Raw genomic sequence first — 21,526 nt, 5'->3', positions numbered from 1 at the left:
ACGATGTAAGAAGCCTGGACTACTGGCTTATTTTTTGCCAGTTCAGACTTCAATTATTCCTTAGGTTCTGAAATTAATTAATCATGGAGAAACTCAAACAAGATTAATGGGTATTACGGTTCAAATAATAAGAGTAAGAACCTAGTACATACAAGCTGATAATTCCAAGTGACAGGACAAATTTAAGTCATACTTCAATCTTAAACTGGAGCAAGTCCATCTGTCAATAGGAAGCGTGCTCAGAACTTATTCTTGGGAAAAACATGTTTTCCTGGCACAGTAGTTATTATTTCTGCAACTGTAATAAATATGCAAGAATACTGACCACATAAAAAGCAAAAGAGGAGACCGTGTTTATCTAATGTAAAAAAGGTAGAACCATGACTACAAAAACAAAGACAGGTAACTAAAAGGGGCTTTAAATGAGATCCCAAACTACAAGCAACTAAAAAAACGTTCAGAAATACATAAACTACTTCTAGAAAAACCCTAACAAGTTAAGGAAATTGATACGTTGACGATACTGAAAAAGAAACAACAGTAAGGAGAGAAAAGGTTAGAGAATGGATAAACAGTATTGCCTTAAGCTTCTGTGTGGCGCTGAGATACTGAATCTGTTTTGTTATTATGTAACTAAAGGGTCTTAGCTATGCTTTCCAGTGTAGTATAAAGCTTCAAAACAGCAGTTGTAGATCTATAAAAGGAAGCAAATATGTGTTTTTAAATGCTAAATAGAATACTTGACAATAAAAGCTTACGTAGATCTTGGTCCAATCTCAAAACACTACTTCACAGTCACACCATAAGCTATCCAGTACTGAAAGAACACAATCTATTTTCTTTTTTTTAAATCAGGTGCCAGGTGTGGAACAACCACCACATGAGAGAGAGAACCGTTGTACAACTGTATGTTTAAAGGTGCAGCTTTGGTATTCAGTTAGTTGCATCATCTCTTTTCAGAGGAATTATCTGAAGTGCTTTGGCTATTCTCTCTGCAATAGGTCGACTGCTTGCTGCAATTATTCTCCGAGACATCAAATCAAATGGTCCACCTAGAAATAAAAGCAAGCAAGTTAAGTAGCTTTTTGCTGGAAAAAAAAAATATTAAAAGTTGTTAAGAAAATGAGCATTAACAAAAAGAACATATATTATGATTCTGGACCACGTCCTGCCACTGGATAAAAACACATTTAACTCAACCAGTTTATGCAGCATATGAACTACATTTAAATTCTTCTGAACACGTTTACTGCTTTTTTTTTTTTTTAATTTTTTTCTTAATTTTTTTTTTTTAAAATTTCTGTCTTTTTTTGTGCTCAGCCAAATGGGTTAGAAAGTGATATGCTCTTAAGCTGTAAGACAATTGTCTCTGTATATTAACGATGTTAATTCTGTTCAGTAGTAATAACCTCTCTGCATTCTCTTTTCAGCTGTTTAAAGTGACAAAGGAATGTCGTGCATTTTGCTATGCTTACCTGACGCATCCAGGAGTACACCTCCTGCTTCAGTAATGATGATTCCAGCCCCTGCCATATCCCAGCAGTGAATCCCCATTTCATAATAGGCATCAGCTCCACCCGCTGCCACAAGGCACATGTTCACAGCTGCTGTACCAACAGCTCTAATCCTAAAGAAGACAGTTGTTTTTCAGTTAACAGTTTGTAAGGAAGTCACAAGGTATGTGCACATGGCAAAGAACACAGAAGCACCATGTGCAAAATGAGCTGAGCTAGAGCAAACAGGATGGAATGCTGCAAATATGCATAACTTCATTCGCAATTACTTTGTCTAAGTAGCTCAAAGCTGTGTGCATAGCAAATTCCCAGAAATAATATTTATGAATTCCAATTTAAAACCTGGCTTTAGAAAGAAAATAAATATTGAATAACCTCTTAGCCTAAAAAAAACCCCACAACTATTATGGAAGATAGCTGGGAGGAATGGCTGACAGACCCGCAAACTGTGAGACTTAGATAGGCAGAAGAGTTGAGCAGAGAGGAACCTGATGAGGTTCAACAAGAGCAAGTACAGACTCTTACACCTTGGGAGGAATAACAGCACTAGTATCAGTTCGGGACTGATCTGCTGGAGAAGGAGCTCTTGAAGAAAGACATGGGTGTCGTGGTGGACAACAAGTTGACCGTGAGCCAGCAGTGCACTTTTGTGGCCAAGAAGGCCAGTGGTATCCTGGGGTGCATTAAAGAGCATGGCCAGCAGGTCGAGAGAGGTGATCCTCCCCCTCTCCCCTACCCTGGTAAGGCCACGACTGGAGTACTGCATCCAGTTCTGGGCTCCACAGTTTAAGAAAGATGAGCAACTTCCATAGACAGTCCAGCAGAGGGCCACAAAGATGATTGGAGTCCTAGAACATGTCCCTTATGAGGAGAGGCCGAGAGACCTGGGACTGTTCAGCTTGGAGAAAACTGGCAAGGGATCCTACCAATGCTTATAAATATCTGATAGGCAAGAGTCAAGTGGATGAGGCCAGGCTCTTTTCAGTGGTGCCCAGTAACACGACGAGAAGCAACAGGCCCAAGTTGAAACAGAGTTCCCTATGAATATGAGAAAAAATTCTTTATTTTGAGGGTGACAGCACAGGAACAGGCTGTCCAGAGAGGCTGTGGAGTCTCCTTCACTGGTAATACTCAAAACCTGCCCAGACGCTTTCCTGGGCAACCATCTGTATGGAACTTGCTTTAGCAGGGGGTTAGACTAGATGTTCTCCAGAGGTCCGTTCCAAGCCCTACAATTTTTTGATTTACCCATGAAACAGTAACAGATACTCTACTCTGCTTTTCCTATACAAGACTTTAAATACAGTGTACACTTATCAACACTGAAAAGACAATTACTTCCCTTTCTCAAGGGAAGCTCAGTAAACATCTCTGGCTTGCAAAAAAACCCAATAGCAGTCATCATAAAAAAATAAATCACACAGTGTAAAACCAGTCTGGGTAACTTAATCAAAATCCTCTTTGTGTTACAAATTCCATCTCCTTTCGGAAATATTGATGTAATTAATTAAGGAAATTGTTTAAGTACTTATTTCAATTATCAGCAGAATTTGCATTACATCGTAATTGATAGCAGCTAAGTTACATCAAGAAGCAACTTAAATCAACTTCAAGCTCAATTTACTTTTTACACATAAAATACCAAAGTTGAAGTGAGGAAACACTTCACGCTTTCCTTCCTTATAACTTAACATATAATCCTCAATGACACTGGAAGGATTTTTGAAAACACAAACTAAGTGTTTAATGTCAAAACAAGAACCTTGAGAATCTCAGCATAAAACTAGAACTACTTTTAGATTAGAAACAGGAGCAGACTGAACAAGAGAAATCTGTCTACTGGAACCACCTTCATTTAAAGAAAATGGTTTGTGGAAATGTAGGTTTCGGGTCACCTAGATGAGAAGAAACAAGGAACACATTGAGCTAAGAGCAGTTTGCTGGTAATGTCAATTATTTGGAAAATTAAAAGTATTTGTGCAGAATTAAAAGAGGAAAGAAAGATCTACTTTCGTCTTCTATATTAGCAAATAAAAATGACTTCTGTTGCTACACAGAAATAAGACATCTAACAGCTGCCTTAATACAGCATAGCATATCCAATCACATTTCCTTAAAAACAAAACAAAAGCCTAGGAAAACAATACTTCCTAGTCCTACAAACCATGCTTTAATTTTCAATTCTATCTGATTTGTTACTGTTTTGTTCATTATATCTCAGTCTCAAAAAGTGAAAATACAGTTTCTCTGCAGAGAGCTACTACACAGTAGCATTTATATCCCATTGCATTTCAAAATATGCAAGTGATCTGCCCTAAATATCAAAAATTAACAGTATCTTACCCGTGAATAGGAATACTGAGGAGTCTTTCCATGTTAGAAAGAACAACTTTTATAGTCTCTGGATCACGATTTGATCCCAATTCTGTCACTATAAGGGATTTTGTAATGTCTGAAAAAAAAAAATAATAATAAAACCTCACTTTTCCAACAGTACAACTTAGATACCTAATTACTGTTATTAAACTTAAAGATAAATTCAAGCAGAGATTATACCATTGATTTCTTACACAAAAGAATAAAAGTCATTTAAATATTAATACTACATGTACATGGATGTATAAAAATCCTTAGAAGTGTAATGGCAGGACAATATGAAATAAAGTCAATATAGCATAAGATGGTTTAATTTTATGTATACATTAATTGATGTCATTACTGAGAAAAAGCATTGTTTGAAAAGCTAATGAATTCTCAGAACTTTAAAGGCCGTCCACTTTAAGTGAGGATTTTATTTTATACAGGATAGGCAAGTACAAAAGAGTGACAGTGATTTAAAACCTGAACAAAGTTCACAGCTGGACAACGTTGAATTGTTTAATAGATTTGTTATGGTTCCTACAGAACAAACAGAGGGATTGCAGGCTTACAGGAAATACACTTAAAAAAAACCAACAACACAGACAAGGAATAAGAAATTCAACTGCTGAGTGTTGATCATGCAAAGATCACAAGCATGTTATATGGATCAAAGAGAATGTAACTGTTTCTCAGATCTGAATAATTCATGGCCAAAAAGCCTGTGTTTGTAAGCAAAACAGCATGCTAACAAACTGGAATACATCCATGTCCAAAAGCATCGATGCACCACTTGTAAAAGAAATGAACTTATTTTAAAAAGCTGTGTTGTTCCACTTACCTTCTTGGCCTGACACTTTAAGTTTCTGACCATTGCAAAATGCCCCTTTTCCTCTTCTGGCAGTGTACATCTTGTCTTCAACACAGCTATACACAATTCCAAACTCCATCTGCAAGGAAAAGTGATGTTTCTGTTTCTGTTCCCTTTCTTCCTATTTACTGTGAAAATACAAATCTTAATAATAACTAGCAACAAGAAATTGATTGGTTTTGCTTGATTAGATATTAAGTAATGAAAAGTATACCTTTTTGTTTACAACAAAGCCAATTGAAACTGCCACAAATGGAAACCTACAAAACAAAACATTTCACTAATGTGAAGACACCAAATTTCTTTTGTTACCATGCTTATGCTTAACAAAAACAACGTTCACTCATATGCAATAAAGAAAGAAATGTGGAATATATAGGAAATAATACTTTTTCTGGAATTTGCAGAGTTTACTATGAAAATACACCCAACAACACCATTTATCATTGCAAATACAAACTTTTCTACCCAGTGAAGCTACGAGTGTTACATTTAGGCTTGGAGACTGCCATTTTTATAGCTAAAGAATACAAGCAGGCCTCTGTACCACTAACCTTTCGCAGGAGGAACAAACTGTCTGGCCAAAACAGCCTCATCAGAAGCAGTTACTCATCTTCCCTGCCTTCCTTACAGATTTAAGTCATTAAATTCAGCAGAACATGTTATTTTCTTCTGGCTTTTTATACACATTAATTATCAGGGTACAGCAGCTATTTAAAGCTGCGGCCCACACAGAAACAGTCATTTGAAAATGGAATTCAAGAACATTAAAAAAAAAACAAAAAAACTCACCAAGGTCAAACTCTGCGTTTCAAAGATGAGGGAACAGTCAGTCATCACTACCCTGAAAGCCCCCTTCTCAACATACAGAACACCCATAAGCAACCACTAGTGATAATTTCATTTTCTTTTGTTGTAGGAGCTCCCAGATCAGATTTGAAAGCTGCTGGAAATCAGTGCTTAGAGCTGTTACTGCCTTTCACCAAGGCCTCTCTGAAGGTGCAGCTCCTAATTCTGACTCCTGATGCTTTTCAAGGCTGCTGACCACACATAGTAAAAAGCTTTGAAGGAATATATGCTCATGGTTATGGCAACACTACTATAAAAGTTACAGAAATACTAAAATAACAATTAAAATTATCCAGTGTCTCATTAAATTTCAACAGTTCGTAACTATCAACGATATCCCTTTTAAAGCAATTTAGAAGGCTGTACTTTCCAGGAATTGCAGAAAGAAAAATGTTAATCAGTTGAAGTTGCTAACACAAAAAGTGAAAGGTGAACCTGTGCACGAAGTTGGTAGTTCCATCAATAGGGTCTATAATCCATGTGGGGCTATCTGTCAAAATGCTGCCCCCTCCTGCTGCAACCGATTCTTCTCCAATAAAGCTGCAGTAGGAAACATATTTAAAAGATACAAAGAAATTGTTTAGAAGTTCTGAATTACAGCACTGTCCTTGAAACTTAAATTCTTGAAGCAAGATGCAGGTTTTCATACCATCACTAATCATATGTGAAAAGAGGAGAAAAGCTGGAAAGCACCAACTGCACCTGACCAAGCTTGTATTGAAATTTATCATGTCAGAAAATAGCATAAATGGTGGGGAAAAAAATGCTTTTTTCATATCCCTCACTGGAATTTAGCATTCTAAACACTGAAGTTTTCATTCTAAACAGTAACACCATCACCAAGCTTTGGCTAGTGTACTTTCAATTTATTTGTACTAAAAGCATTCCTTGCCTGTATTTTAACTGCAGAAAGCTTTTATGGTCACACTCACGTGCTTCGATCACTACAGTAACTGGTCATTAACACTTAACTCAGATACGGCAAAATGGTTACAACTCAGAACTGCATTTTATGAGCATTCTGAAAAAAGGGAACTTGGTTAAGGGATGAAAACCAAATCAGAGCCTCCCCAAAAGACAGGGCAAAGCGTGTGTGATCAGGCATGCTACTAAACCAAGGGACACATGTGGCTGTACCACAAAAACCCAAATTTCAGAATCTGTTTTTTGGAAGTATTTGTTTTGAACTGCAAAATGATTAGGATCAATGTTAGCAGGTAGAATTCTCTTCTGTGCTTTTCACACATTTATTTTATCACATATTACTCAACCAATGAAAAGCACGCATCAAGTGCCTGCTCTTATGATCAACTGGAGAAGTGAAGATAACTGCTCAGAAAGAAACAGCACGTTTCCAAAATGCAGATCTTCAAGAAGAGAAAGACTGAAGAGTTATTTCAGGTAAATGAGAAATTTATCAGAAACAAATTCAATAGAAATGTGTCCAAGGAAGTATAAATTACCTAATATAAAAAGAAGTTAAAATAGTCTAACCTGTTTGTCAATACCAGAAACTTCTTTCTTCTGAGGTTGTTACTTACACCTGAACGCTTACACTGATTTGGTTAGGTTACTGACATTTTACATCACTTGAGTTCTACTAACTTTGTGCTTATTTATTTTTACATATATTGCTATGATAAGAAAATCTCCAAGAAAAGGCATGAAAATTTAGCAAATCTCCTTTAGAAAACTGTACTAAACTTCAGCCTTATGTCAAAATCGGAAAGACAGCAAGTTAATACAACATGCCCTTCAAGAAGAAATTTCTTTTTATACAAATGCATAAAACAAAGAGTATTTTGTAGTACACAGTACTCTGTATAACAAACTCAGTAACGCAGAAGCAGAAAAGTCAGTCTGCTTTCAAGGCTCTTACATGAGATTTACCATAGGCACACTCACTACCACAGCAGCCATCCAGCTTAGGCAGTGAAGATATGCAAGTTCATACAACCAAAAGTATACAAGACATTTGGATCCAGTTATCTTGGGGCTGCTCATGATGCTCCAACACAAAAGACCAAGAACTTAATGACATACAGCTGGTTCAAAGTGAAGTGATTTTCAGGATGAGCCTTGACCCATGGTAACTCTATGTCACTAACTCCATGGATGCTACATTTTGTTACTATACCTCTCTTAAGTTGATACCAAAATTAGCAAGCAATGAATTTCAAAGCATTTGGGAAAAATTAGCGCTATGAAACAATATCCTAAAGCTATGAGAGATTTCTGTAGCTTTCCAACAGACAGTCGTAACAGAATTTTACCAAGCAAAATCAAACTTGTCATTTCATTATCCCTTCCCTTTTATCAAAATTGAACTGATTAGAACCATAGAATGGCCTGGTTGGAAAGGACCATGATGATTATCTGGTTTCAACCCCCCTGCTATGTGCAGGGTCACCAACCACTAGAGCAGACTGCCCAGAGCCCCCTCAGAAGTGAGGAGGCGTTTGGCCTCTTCTTCCACGCAAGAAAACAGGACTTGAGGAAATGGCCACAAGTTGTACCAGGGGAGGCTCAGACTTTTTCTCTCAAAGGGCGGTCAGGTACTGGAATGGCTGCCCAGGGAGGTGGTGGAGTTGTGGTCCCTGGCAGTGTTCAAGAGGCGCCTGGATGAGGAGCTATGAGATATGGGTTAGTGGCTTGTATCAGCAGTGGTAATGGGAGGACAGTTGGACCAGATGATCTTGTAGGTCCTTTTCAACCTTGTGATTCCATGATTCTATGATACATTAGGAACTGTACCTGTGAGAAGGATATTTTTCTTTTATCAATGAGATAATGAAGTTTTCTACTTTTTGATCAGTTTCAGTCACTAGATCTACTGGTGAACTTTTAATCATAATGGATTTTTCTTCCTTGAGTGCTCCACGGATTATCTGTTAACAAAAGAGGGGGAAAAAAAAAAAAAAGCTTTCTTCATTAACAGCATGGAAAAAATTAGCTCTCTCAGGAATCTGAGCATCACCCAGCATCATTTTTACTGCGATTTTCTACACTGCACATACATAACAGAAAGACAAACAGTGGCAAATCTCCATTTAATTACAGGGGCTCATCCCTACATCTTTCTGCAGTCCCTACTCAGCACAAACTTCTACATGACCTTCATAATAGTACATGACACCGAGCTCTGTTTGTTACAAGTGCTAAATTTATAAATGAATAAACAAACAGAAATATTTAGGACTGAGCGTATGTGATGCATTTTTACCCAGATCTTACATTTACGATCTTAAAACTGGCAGAATCAGCTTGAATAAGAATGCATGCCTCACAGCCTGGATTACTGGTTTACTCAGAAAGCTTTTTCAGGGAAGACTGTAACGAGGTTATAGCAGGAACAATGTTCTGCCATTTTGCAGCTCCAAGTACAGCATTAGCACACGTGCCATCTTCTCAAGCTACAGACAGCTGCACAAAGCAGAACTACAGTGAATAAATGAACTTCCATTAACAGTTCCTATGACGAGCCTTTGCTAAGACAGTAAAGCTCTTTCAAGAGATCTTAGATCACAATACTTTGAAGTACAGAAACTGTGAAACTGTAAATTTCTTATTTGTAGATGTAAAGCATTCTTCAGAAAGAGAAAACAGCATGGTACGATACGCCACCAAGTCACTGTGTAAGGTCGACTAACAATGTTCCAAAGAAAGACAGTCAACAGTTTTCAGGTATACAAAAAAATAAGGGAAACAAATTTAAGGGAAAAAACAAATATCCACTGTTTACCATTATTCCAAAATAATTTTAAAATGAAATCTAAGGAACAAAAGATATTCCTTGGTTTTTATTAGACCCTCATTCCAAGAAAGATGCAAAATTCTCTATTACACTAACCAAGCTGAAAGGTACTCCAATCTTGAAACACTTATTTAATTACTGTGCTAATTTTTCTTTTTTTTAATACTCCTCTGAAGAACATAAAACACCAAAGCTCATTCAAAAGCTACACATATACCAGCCTCAATAAATAATGTTATTAGTTATAAATGGTTTATACTTACTTCCCCAGCTTTCTTTGCCAATGTAACTGCATAATCCATACATTCTTGCCAAGGATCTGCCATGTTTTCTTGACGTACAACCTACCAAAGGGATATGTTAACACAAGAAATGATTATGGTTACTATTTTAATAAATTATAATTTTTCACTCTTCCTGATCAGCCTGCAGTGTTTTCTCCTCTCTGAAATACAGAAGTCTGTATTATCTTTTACTCAGGAAGGAAGAATTTCAAATTTATTAAATGTCTAGTAGAGATTACCAGATTATTTGCACATTTTGTGAAGATCAATAAGGCACAACATAATAACATTAATAAATACAAATCCTCAGTGCTGAAAGACACAAGCATATATGCAATTCTACATTTAGACACATTAGACACTGACCTCAAAGTACAGAAAAGCTTTGAAAAGCAATAGCGTGGTTACAAATAAGCAGTGCAAAGCTCAGGGCCTGTTTGCTTAAAAGCCACAGAATCATCACTATAATTTACTGCAGAAGACTGATGACATAAAACTCAATCTAGTTTTAAGTATGGTTTAAATGAGTGTGGATGTCTTAAATTAGAAAGGAACAAACCCCAAACCTATACTTCGTTGTTTATTCTGTCACTCTTTGCTCTAGGGGTGTGTTCCAAAGATGAACATGAAATGGTATTGATTCTACACGAGAAAGATCCCATAGTCACTTAAAAGCATCTTCTATAGACATTCATTAAGAAACAATACCACCTACCAATACCACAACCTCCTCGGGAAACCTGTTCCAGTGCGTCAACACCCTCTGTGTGAAAAACTTCTTTTTAATACCTAACGTAAACCTCCCTGTCTCAGTTTAAAACCATTTTGCCTTGTCCTATCACTATCTACCCTCGTAAACAGTCATTCCCCCTCCTGTTTATATGCTCCCTTCAAGTACTGGAAGTCTACAATGAGTCTCCCCAGAGCCTTCTTTTCTCCAAGCTAAACAAGTCCAGTTCCCTCAACCTTTCCTCATAGGAGAGGTGCTCCAGCCCTCTGATCATCTTAGTGGTCCTTCTCTGGACCCTCTCCAAGAGCTCCACATCCTTCCTGTTCTGGGGGCCTCAAGCCTGGACTCGTTACTGCAGATGGGGCCTCACAAAAGCTGAGTAGAGGAGGACAATCACCTCCCTCTCCCTGCTGGCCACCCCATTTTTCATGCAGCCCAGAACACAGTTGGCCTTCTGGGCTGCAAGTGCACACTGCTCGCTCATGTCCAGCTTCTTTTCCAGCAGTACCCCCAAGTCCTTCTCTGCAGGGCTGCTCTCAAGGAGATCTTTCCCCAGGTAGTTCCTATGCAAGGAGTTCTCCTTGAGACATGATGAACAAGACAAGAGACCTGAAATGATTGTCAATTTATATGGATAAGCATATGGATAAGCATATGGATTAACAAAACCTTATACAATCACCATGACCCATCCCCAGCCCAAATATCCTGATTTAACGGCCCTTGTCTAGTCCAGTTCCTAACAACTGAAAATTGCCAAAAGAAACTCTACTTTTGTAAAACACAGAGGCGATGGCCCAGTTGTGTTCATACCCTACTCAGCATAGATCCCTGTGCACACAGGGCCAGTCAGATAACACCAGTAAGGTGCCGGGCACCGTGTGGCTGCGTACCAGAGGCACCGAGCAATGTCCCGCTAAGCACACAGACACCCAGCACAACGGCACAGCAAAGGAAAAGCAACCAGTTACGATCAGAATTCCATCCCGACAGTAAACCTGCACGAATTCTAGTTAAACAGCAGCAGCCGCGTTTACGGGACGGAGCTGTTTTTTCCCTCCCGCCCCGCCGCCGGCCAGCCCCGCAGGCTCAGCCCCGCACTGAGAGCGGAGGTGCGGCTGGCGGGAGCCCAAACCCGCCGGTCCCGGCAAAGCACATGTCACCGGCACCCAGCCGCCATACGGGGCAACCGGGGCTCCAAAGGTCCCGTCAGGTCGAAAGGCGGCCCCAGTCGCGAGCAGCCCCTGCTTCACGCGAGAAAAGGGCCGCGAGGGCAGCACCACATGCCGGAATGGAGACCGAGGAGAAGGCCGCCTCACCTGACCTCAGGGCTGCCAGCTCCGTTAACCGCCGCCGCTGCTCCAAGTGAGCCTTCACCCTCGGCGGCACTACGCATGCCCCGCAGGCGCCAAGCCACGCCCCTACACCGCCGGGTTACAGCGCGCATGCGCAGCGGGGAGCGGCGCCTTTCGCCGGCTGTCCCGGGCCCGCCCCACAGCGGCTGCGGTGTTCTGTCAGTTCAAGATTTTTTCTGTAGAAGCTTTCAGCAGCTGTGCAACTGCCTCCTCTGCCTCCTTACTCCCCCCACCCTTCCCCTTCTCCCTCCACCCCCGTTAGGGCTGGTAGTTGAGATAATACCAAACCTGCAACCTGACAGACCACTGGTTTTGATGTTAAACATGCAGTGAATTTCCAGAAAAGCCCATACAATCCAGACAGATTTTTTGGAAACAAAAAAAGCTGCATTTTTTAGGTTAATATCGTTAAAGAGACATAGAGGGAAACAAAAGTCATTGCTTTCCTTGGTAAGGTTGCCTGAACAGAGCCTTGTTCTCTGAATTCTGGCCCTGCATCTTTCATCAGGATAAAACACTGATGCATCTTGTGTTTACAACTGGCAATCTAGTTTACTCTCATATGTAAGATGTTGATCTACAGCGAACAGCAAGGAGGACAAGGGCTGTGTAACGTACTTTATGGTTCAGAATGACCATGACTTGTCTGCTGCTCCCAGTGGCAACCCAACCCACAGCTGTGTGCTTCTGCAGGGCAGCTTTCACCTTTTCCTTTATACCTCAGAGATGTGGTGTCCATTCCCAGCAGTGCCAGTGCCTAGTCACTGCACCTTTCCATGCTTCATCTTTCTCATTTTCAAACAGGCAGAATCGTAGAGACCTTAAGCAGTATTTGTCAGTCTTTACAGGTCTGCGCAAATGTTTTCCTGCATGATTATTTTGCACTTCATTGCAAGCTAAAAACTGTAGCACCAATTGAGAGAGGCTCACAGGCTGTGGTTTAGCTTTTGTTGTGACACCTGGTAAGCAAGAAAACAGATCTGCTGGTAAACACCTTCAGGCCATGCAAGTCACACACCACAGGGCACATACTTTTCTCTCTTCCTAAAAGACACACAAAGAGAAACTGCTTGAGAGATGGCTGTCTGCTTTCTCAGCACAACATAGTATTGTTTGTTTACTTTGGCACTGCCCAGCTGGTTCACAAGTCACTTACAAAAGCAAAGTTGAGCCTTCGATGCAAATTTAGGGTTTCCCAAAGTTTGCTCTGTACCTCCATACCAGTACACAGAAGGAGATTCTGTGTGTGAAACAACACAAGGCCAGGAGCTGGAACCTGCAGCACCCTAAGAGGTAAAACATTTGCAGAGGCTTAGCCTCATCCATTTTCTAAAACTGTCACACAGAGAAATAACAAACAAGAAGCTAAAGTCAAACAGCTAACACCTGAGCAATTCTATCTCAAACAAGATGCTGCAGCTCAGCAAACGCTTCTGCTTTTACTTCTAGAGTCTGTGTAAGAATGCCATGATAGGATAGCTATTTGTCTGTCAGCCTGCCTTCATTTGTTTTTGCTTCTCGGTTTCTCAAAACTAAGTAGGATGAGCTTCTGCATATTATCCCAGACACAGCCTTGGAATAAGATGAAAGTGAATGTCAAAAATTTTTGGAGTTTTAACAACCTGTGACTTGCTGTATTTGTACTGTCATTTATAGGCTGCTAGCTCTTAGCATTAACTGGCGATTGGGAAAAGCAAACTTCCTTATGAAACCTTCGAGTTCTCTCCAAAGATTTACTTCCACTTCCCCTAGTCTGCATTCTCCCCAGCTCCAGTAAATTTTATTATAGTCATTTTGCCTGCAGTTATATGCACAAAGAAAACCTGTATTATGAAGTAAATAAAACTTCTGAAGAGGCAGTATGCAGGCAGTTCCGGCACATATCCCTCCTCAGCCTTCTTATCCAAATATGTTGATGACGGGGAGGTGGTAGAACAGTCATGTAAGTCATATGCTTCACCTGCAGGTGGCACTTGAAGGGATGTGAAAAGAAAGAGAAGAAAAGAAATGGCAAGAGAAAGATGCCAGAAATGCCAGAAAGAGACGACACACAGCTGCAGAGAGAGATAGGGGGAAATGGAGAAATGCACACATAACATTTCACTATAATGAACTAAAGATTTTCGAAATATTCAGTCACTGAAGACAAAACTGCTTTTTCCTGTAACGACAATCCCACTGATTTCTCAAAGCCTCCAACACATCTTTGCTCCAAAGTTTGCCATCCTTACTTCTAGCCATTCTCCCCCCATTCCATGAATTACGTCTTGTCTCTGCCTATTGCAGGGGGTTGGAACTAGATGATCTTAAATGTCCCTTCCAACTCAAACCATTCTATGATCACCAGTTCTGCTCTCCTTGCAGAAGTATGCTTTACCTACATTGCTGGAAAACCTTGACTCCTGCTTAGCATGCCTGTGTGTCACTTCGAGGGAAAGTGGAAAGAAGTTTGGGGACGCACCAGACAGCATAATGACAACAGCACTTCAGTGCTTTCTTACAGTCTGGCTCATCAGCTCTTTCCTTTGTGGAAAGCACCTCCTTTTTGCAGCATCTTCACAAAAACTGAAGTACATCTACTTATACTTCAAACAATCTTTTTAATGACCTCCAAACCTAATTACAAGACTGACATCAGAGAAAGCCACTACAAGCAACTCGAGGTGTAATTCATTATGTCGAAGCACCATCAACAAACCGTTTAAAACCTGGGGACTGTATCTTGCAGACTGCTGAAGATGATGCAACAGAGATTTACCTAAAACAGACACTGTCTAAACCAGGACAGGATGAAACCACAAGGTATTAAAAGCTGTGCTGCTGGTTTAACCATATTTCTTCCTTTTTGAAAACTTATGTAAGAGAGGATGATTTCACTGGGTAATTAAGTGGAATATTAAAAAAAAACAAAACTTGATATTGAAATTCTGAAACACAGAAGAGACGTGAGAATTACTTTTGCTTTTAAAGCTTCTTCTCTAAAAATCAATGCACTAAGAAAATGTGGATCTGAAGCACGGGCTCCGGTGCTGCATTCCGAACATGTGAAATCTGTCCCTGTAGACATAGAAAACATGCTGCAAGAGTGTAATGTGCTCCATTCCTTCACAGAACTGACACATTGCGACTGCGCATTTTCAGTATTTATCAATACATAATTTAGACATCATTTAAACAAAAATAAACACATATAAAATTTAGCTGTAAAATGACACTAAAGCAAGAGTTTATTTTAGCTAGTGAGTTATTGTAATAACTAGCAGTCCTTTCAGGACATAGTTTTGCCAATTATGCAGCTGAAGTATTCACAGAAACTGTGTCTTCCAGAGGTGAGAACAGATTCTGCATACAGTAATTTAAGGGTGGCAACCCTGCCTATGGCTGGAGGCTTGGAACTAGATGATCTTTAAGGTCCTTTCCAACTCAAGCCATTCTATGATTCTATGAAGAGGAAACTGGTCTTGGTTTGAACACCACATTTCTAGAAAATTTTCTTCTGCTGTTTAGTTTGCAATATTTTACTAACTTAAGTATGATTCTGTATCTTCTATAAATAAAACATCATTATCAAGATACTCCAGAATTATATTTCCACCATTGAATAATGGATGGTCTTCATCAGAGAGCCATTTTTCCAACGTGTGCTCAAATGGCAAGGCTTCTCCAGAGGCAGTATGGCATAACCTCAATTTCTACAAGAAAATTAACACAGAAATTAATGTCAAAATTTGCCCAAGATGCAAAAAGGGAGAAGGGGGCAGAGGGACTACAAGGAGAGGGAGGGATGTGTAAATATTATTACTGATTTACCTGGGCTGTTGATTTGTTGTTGTCATTTTTAAGGCTTGCTAAGGAAGCTGCATAATCTACTATTTTGCCAATACTCCACTTACTACAAAAGAACATAGGCTTGCTTTTCTCTTTGTTTCCCTTTGGTAAAAGTACTTGAAAGTAAATTCTTTCTGTCTAGAAAAACATAAAAACAAGTTACATTTATAAAAGATAAAAATGAAAAGAAAATAAAATCAGAAAAGCAAAATGTAATTCCACACATATGCATTGGTACATTCATCAGTTGAGTCTGTGCTTTACGAATCCAAGCCAGACACTGTCAAACAAGACAGAGGTCTTCTTTCTCAAGGATTTATTTAAGCCTTCCCAAGGAAAAAAACAAAACAAAACAAAACCACGGATCTATCCTCCTCCCAGCTTGTTCATAAAACTGAGGATGATATTCAACCTGTGCACTCTCCCCACACAAAAATTTGTAACACCAAGGCATACTACAAAAGGGAAAGGGAAGCAGGACTTGAATCTTTCTAAAATGTAAATGAAGTTGTGAAACAGCTAACGCAGCCATGTTATTACAAACACATGCTAAGTAACTTAGCTTCTAACAGTGTCCTAGCACCTTCCTCCAGTTCCTCCTCCAGTTCTAAAGATGACGAAGCAGTCTCCCACAGCTCACTGCAACACAATTCACAAAACTGCTCATTCTACTGCTGCATCTCCAACTCTGGAATGTGTCTCCTAGAATTTCTATGCCATATACACAAGAATATCAGTCAGTCAAGGGCAGAATAGCTAACACTATATTGCCACGTGGCCCTCCTGTTTTGAGCTGATCAGTCTTGAAAAGAGTACCCATAAGAAGCAATTACCTGCAGAAAACTGATCCCTGGCCTATCAAGAGAGAAAAGACATTTCTAAGATAGTCTTTTTTTTCCTGATCTTTGTTAGAAAGGACTGCTGGGGTCACACAGTGCAGATCATGCTCAAAGCAAGGCTAAATTAAAGCTGAGCCTAACTACCAGGACTCCTCAGGTAGCATCAAGTCAGATTCGGTCAAGTTTTGAACATCTACAACTTCACTGTTCAGCGATGAGAGAATTAATATGCCTAAGAAGCATTTGAGAAACTTCATATTAAAAAAAATCTGTCAAACTGGAACTTGCTGGGCAGTAGAGTAAAAAATGACTATCTATAAAGACTCTAGGAGGCAATATAGAGAGATGCAAGAGTTTATTTATCAGTCTTGACATTTTGCTACTCTAGATGGTTGGAGAATTAATATCCAAATAAGAAAATTAATGAGAGAGAAACTAACATACAGTAATTTGTGTTAGACTAGTTAGACTTTATTAGCTTTGGAATAAGATGCCACTTCTTAAGTTTTCTTGTAAGTTCTGATGACAGACTTCTAAAAACTACGTTCCATAATATTTGAAATTAATCACTCTCTCTTCAGGAAATATTTCTTACAGTGGCACTGTGAGGAGTGTTACAAGCAGGTCTTTGTAATAATCCTGCTCATAGCAGAAGACCTATCCAATTTAAAGCACAATGAGTACAGAAAAAAATAAATTCATAAGAGGACTCAGTAACAGAATAGCTGCATTTGTTTTAAAAAAAATAATTACACAAATTATCACACAGAATGTTTTCACTATTATAAATACAATCTCAGAGGCCTAAACTTGGCGTGCTAACACAACTCTGTTTTAAAGGACCTGACTGTTCTAAACTGTACACAAACACCTTACAAAAGACATGGGATCAGTGAGACAGCTTTTGGATGGCAAGTTGAAATCTATGTGTAAATGACTGAGGCCTTGGAGAATTAAATCCAAAAACAAACTGAGAGAACTAGAAGAAAAAGTAAGTTAGAAAATGTGTCCTTTCCTTTGAGAAGCAAATTATGGAAACCAAGCACGACTGACCTGAGGCAAGGACTTGTCACCACATGCATGCATTTTCAGTTTCATTAATGCCACTTTTGCTGCTGTTTCACTGTTTCTTGCTCCTTTGCGTTTTTTGCTTTTTATTTCTTCAGTTTTTTTAGAATCTGAGAACAATATTATTCCTGTTAGTATGAGTCAAATTTCTCATGAACATATCTTGGAACAAGCTTATATCTCTATGCTATAAGGCTTATTGTATCTCTTATGTTGTCAACTCCCTACCTGTCCTCCTGAAGGCAAGATACTACGTACCCCTATTCAAGGATATTTATGATGTAACAGAACTCTGGAATGATATGGAAAGATAGATCAGCAAAAGAACCAGCTAAGCAACTTGCAAAAGCTGAAGAAATACAAATGGCTATGCTTTTGTAGCTGTGGTGATCACAGCATTCATACGGCAACAGGTGTAGGTTCTCCTTTCTACATGTAACACTCATGAGCCAGTTATGCAGGAAAGAATAAAATCACTGCCTAAAAGCTACAGAAATTGTATTGTGGACTTGTTTTTTTTTTTTTTTTTTTTTTTTTTCCCCACCTTGATTGCATAGGTATAATCCCAGCAGGCAGGCATGTGCACAGAATACAAGCATTATCTGTGTATAAACTAAGATGCAAAGACAAGTGGCTAACTAAAATTAATTACATGATAGTACTTGAATCAAAACAATGCAATAATTCTGAAAGAAACTTGAGTGTCCTTGCAATTTTCAAAGATTTTATTTCTAGGTATATGCTACTCTTTTCTTGTTGCAGACTCAGTGAACACAATTACATGCTGACAGGTGAGTTTAAGGCTATTCAAACAAGGAACTCCCATCCTTGTCTTTCTTTTGCTCAAGCCTAGCCCATTAAAGGCCACAAACCTTCTGAAGAGAACTGTAGTGTATATCTGTCTTTCATTGTACTTGCCTATAATATCTTTAACTAGCTTCTGAGTGGCAGCCATTCGAGGTTGTGGTGTGTCCAGTTTCTCACACTCATGATCCGATTGATGCCGATGTCTATAAATAACAGAGACAAAAATTTGCATTAATTTGTGCCCCATGCACTAATGATTTATCTTTAAACACTGTTCCACTCACCTCAGGCAAAAATGTTTTTCACAGTAGGGACATAAAACTGGCAGAAGTTCCTTTGCGTGGCAGTCCTTATATGAGCACAGGTAAGATCTGTGCTGATCTGGTTTCACAGAATTGTTGCTTATATTCACCTAGGCATCAATACAAAATATTCTGTGTAAATAAAAATACCCCAGACAAGCCACCAGCCTGGTTACTGAAAAGGACTCTGCCTGCTCTCGATTCTCTAGGTAAAACTAGTTTAGCAATTTCTCTTACTTCTCATTAATACAGCTGTTAGAAAAAGAACCATCCCCCTAAACAAACTTAATTTTGAAACACAGATAAAGGGTACATTCATTTTTTAAGCTTGTCAATCACCCTCAGTTTAATAATTCATAGTTATTTACTATGCATATATGCCTAACCTGAAAATAGCTAGTTCAGTTGCACAGAATTTTAAAGGTAGCTCTATATTATTAGATTACCTCAGAACATCCATGAGCATCCCGACTCCTGTGCTGAAGACTCAGTGGCAAAAGAAGAAAATATCACAGCATTATCATCATTTCAAGAGAAAAAAAAAGTGCACATAAAAACATTTAAGTGTTTTAAGTGCAATCTGACAAGTTTTATCATAGCAACACTTTAACTAAATTCACAAAATTTATTCTAACAAGCGAATGACTGTGTGGTGCTTTGCTACCTGAGAAGCAAAGAATCATAGAATCACCAAGGTTGGAAAAGACCCACAAGATCACCCAGACCAACCATCCACCCATCACCAATAGTTCTCACTAAACCATGTCTCTCAACACAACATCCAAACATTCCTTGAACACCTCCAGGGCCAGTGACTCCACCACCACAGTTATTCATCTCTTGGGACTTAACGCCCAAAGTTAATAAAGCATTCCAAGACAGAAAGGTCATCAGCATGCTTAAGAATTCAGGTCAAAGCAACTGGAATTTGTCTGTTTTAATGAATTTTGGATCACTTTGAAAGCATCTACAATTTTAAAGTGAAATTTTAGATCTGCTCTCAACTTGAGACAGGTAATCATTTCGCTGCTCTGACTAGAGACCCTGGAAGAAATTTATATATTTTTTTCTACATAAAACAAATACCAACATCAGTACAAACCAAGCTCTAACCCTCATGCCCGCTATAATAGTTAACCACATTCTAAAGACACTCTCTGATTTCAAATCTCTACAGCTGCTTGGGAGAACAGGCAATGAAAAAATAACTTTTTTTTTTTTAAACTGAATGTATCTAACTTGAGTTACTTCACATTCATAAAACATTTGAGTCTCCAACAATTGTTACACTGAGATTTTATAGGAAAACTTACCAAAAAACACCTGAACAGCCATCACATACAAAGGGGAGAAAATCTGAAAGAAATCATAGAATGGCCCCGGGTTGGAAGGGACACCAAGTTCATCAAGGTCCAACCCCCCTCCCACAGGCAGGGCCACCAACCTCCCCATTTGATACTGGACCGGGCTGCCCAGGGCCCCATCCAACCAGGCTTTAACACCTCCAGGAACGGGGCATCCACAGCCTCTCAGGGCAGCCTGTTCCAGCACCTCTCTATTCTCTTGGTGAAAAGCATCCCCATGATATCCAACCTAAATTTTCCCTCCTTCAACTTAAAACCGGAAAGGGAGATTTGTTTTCAGTTAAATATATATATATATATTTCCTAATAGTTTTTATTTTAATTTTTACATGTTTAAGTTTTGTTTATTTTTATCACAGGGTAGGTATCTTTATGGACATTTAACAATCGCAGTTACACAATACCCCAAAGTGGCTTCTGTGACTCAGTTCCACTGCTAACTCCTCCAGTTAGCATTACAGAAAATTGATCTGAGAAGGTAAATTAAATGTATATATGTTCTGTAGTGACAGAGCCCATAGAGCCCATAGAGCCCATAGAGCCCATAGAGCCCATAGAGCCCATAGAGCCCATAGAGCCCATAGAGCCCATAGAGCCCATAGAGCCCATAGAGCCCATAGAGCCCATAGAGCCGCGCAGCCCCGCTGCTCACCCAGCTGGCGGCAGTCCGGCACCCCGCAGTGCTGTCCCAGCGACAGCTCCGCCATTTTCCTCTCGCGCCGCCTCAGGCGGAAGGGGTGGGGAGCTGAGCAAATGAGGCGCGAAAGCGCCATCGCGCTGCTGGAGGACTCCGACCGGGCAGGGGGAAGGCACGGGGGGGGATGGGGAGGAGAAGGGGCGGGAGTACGTATGCAGATATGCGGCTCTTCCTGTCCCAGGGCGGGATTCGTGGTACCTGTCGTGTTACCCGTCGTGGTGACTCCTCGCTGCACAGGGCCGTCTGCCAGCTGCTACTGGCGGAAAAAGTGGTTCGTGCTTCTGGTTCTTTTGAGTCGTGTCAGGTGCAGAACAGCGCGTGTCCAGGAGACAGAGGAAAAGGGAAGGGAGAAGACAAGCTCCCGAGATCCTTCTTGCACTTTTAATTACTAACCACTGCTGTGGTTTCTGTAGGTATGCATCTACGCTTCTGAAAAACTGCATTTCTTTCCTGTGGAAATTTACTCTTTATTTTATCAGTCCTATGTGTGTTTTTAAGATAAAATCATCACGGATTAAAGGGGACCCACAAGGCCTATCAAGTCAAACTTCTGGATCTGCGCAGCACCACCAGAGTTCAAACCCTATGTCAGAAGGCACTGTCCGAACATTCCCTGAACTCTGGCAGCTGCCCACTGCCCTGTGCAGCCCGTTCCATGCCCACCGCCCTCCGGTGCAGACCCTGTCCCTGACCGCCACCTCCCTGCCCTGACGCAGCTCCATGCCGTTCCCTCGGGCCCTGTCGCTGTCACACAGGACAGAGCTCAGCGCTGCCCCTCCGCTCCCTGTGAGGAGCTGCAGCCGCCGTCAGGCCTCCCCTCAGCTCCTCTGCTCTGCGCTGAGCGCACACAGGGACCTCAGGTGCTTCTCACACATTTTGCCCTCTGGATTCTTTACCATTTTTGTA

The 21,526-nt window shown here is 40.0% G+C and overlaps 2 protein-coding genes across 2 annotated transcripts; both read right to left on the bottom strand.

Annotated features, from left to right (window-relative positions):
- Positions 1 to 933: 933 nt before the first annotated feature.
- IMPA1 (inositol monophosphatase 1) lies at positions 934 to 11,325 on the bottom strand (the record flags this gene model as incomplete). The annotated part of the gene is made up of 9 exons (XM_079533695.1): positions 11,200 to 11,325; positions 9,610 to 9,690; positions 8,347 to 8,480; positions 6,028 to 6,132; positions 4,958 to 5,003; positions 4,714 to 4,822; positions 3,858 to 3,966; positions 1,476 to 1,627; positions 934 to 1,052 (listed from the first exon to the last, which is right to left on the bottom strand). The coding sequence occupies exons 2-9, from the start codon at positions 9,670 to 9,672 to the stop codon at positions 934 to 936; spliced, it is 837 nt and encodes a 278-aa protein (XP_079389821.1). The 5' UTR covers positions 9,673 to 9,690; positions 11,200 to 11,325.
- Positions 11,326 to 15,236: 3,911 nt separating this feature from the next.
- ZFAND1 (zinc finger AN1-type containing 1) lies at positions 15,237 to 20,630 on the bottom strand (the record flags this gene model as incomplete). Its single annotated transcript, XM_079533656.1, has 8 exons — positions 15,237 to 15,407; positions 15,526 to 15,681; positions 17,436 to 17,560; positions 18,369 to 18,460; positions 18,542 to 18,669; positions 19,006 to 19,045; positions 19,873 to 19,915; positions 20,576 to 20,630. The coding sequence occupies 8 exons, from the start codon at positions 20,628 to 20,630 to the stop codon at positions 15,237 to 15,239; spliced, it is 810 nt and encodes a 269-aa protein (XP_079389782.1).
- Positions 20,631 to 21,526: the final 896 nt, after the last annotated feature.

This window comes from Tetrao urogallus, assembly GCF_951394365.1.
Source record: "Tetrao urogallus genome assembly, chromosome: 3".
Classification (NCBI taxonomy): Eukaryota; Metazoa; Chordata; class Aves; order Galliformes; family Phasianidae; genus Tetrao; species Tetrao urogallus.
The sequence above is the reverse complement of the archived record's forward strand: the minus strand, read 5'-3'. Positions and strand labels throughout refer to the sequence as shown.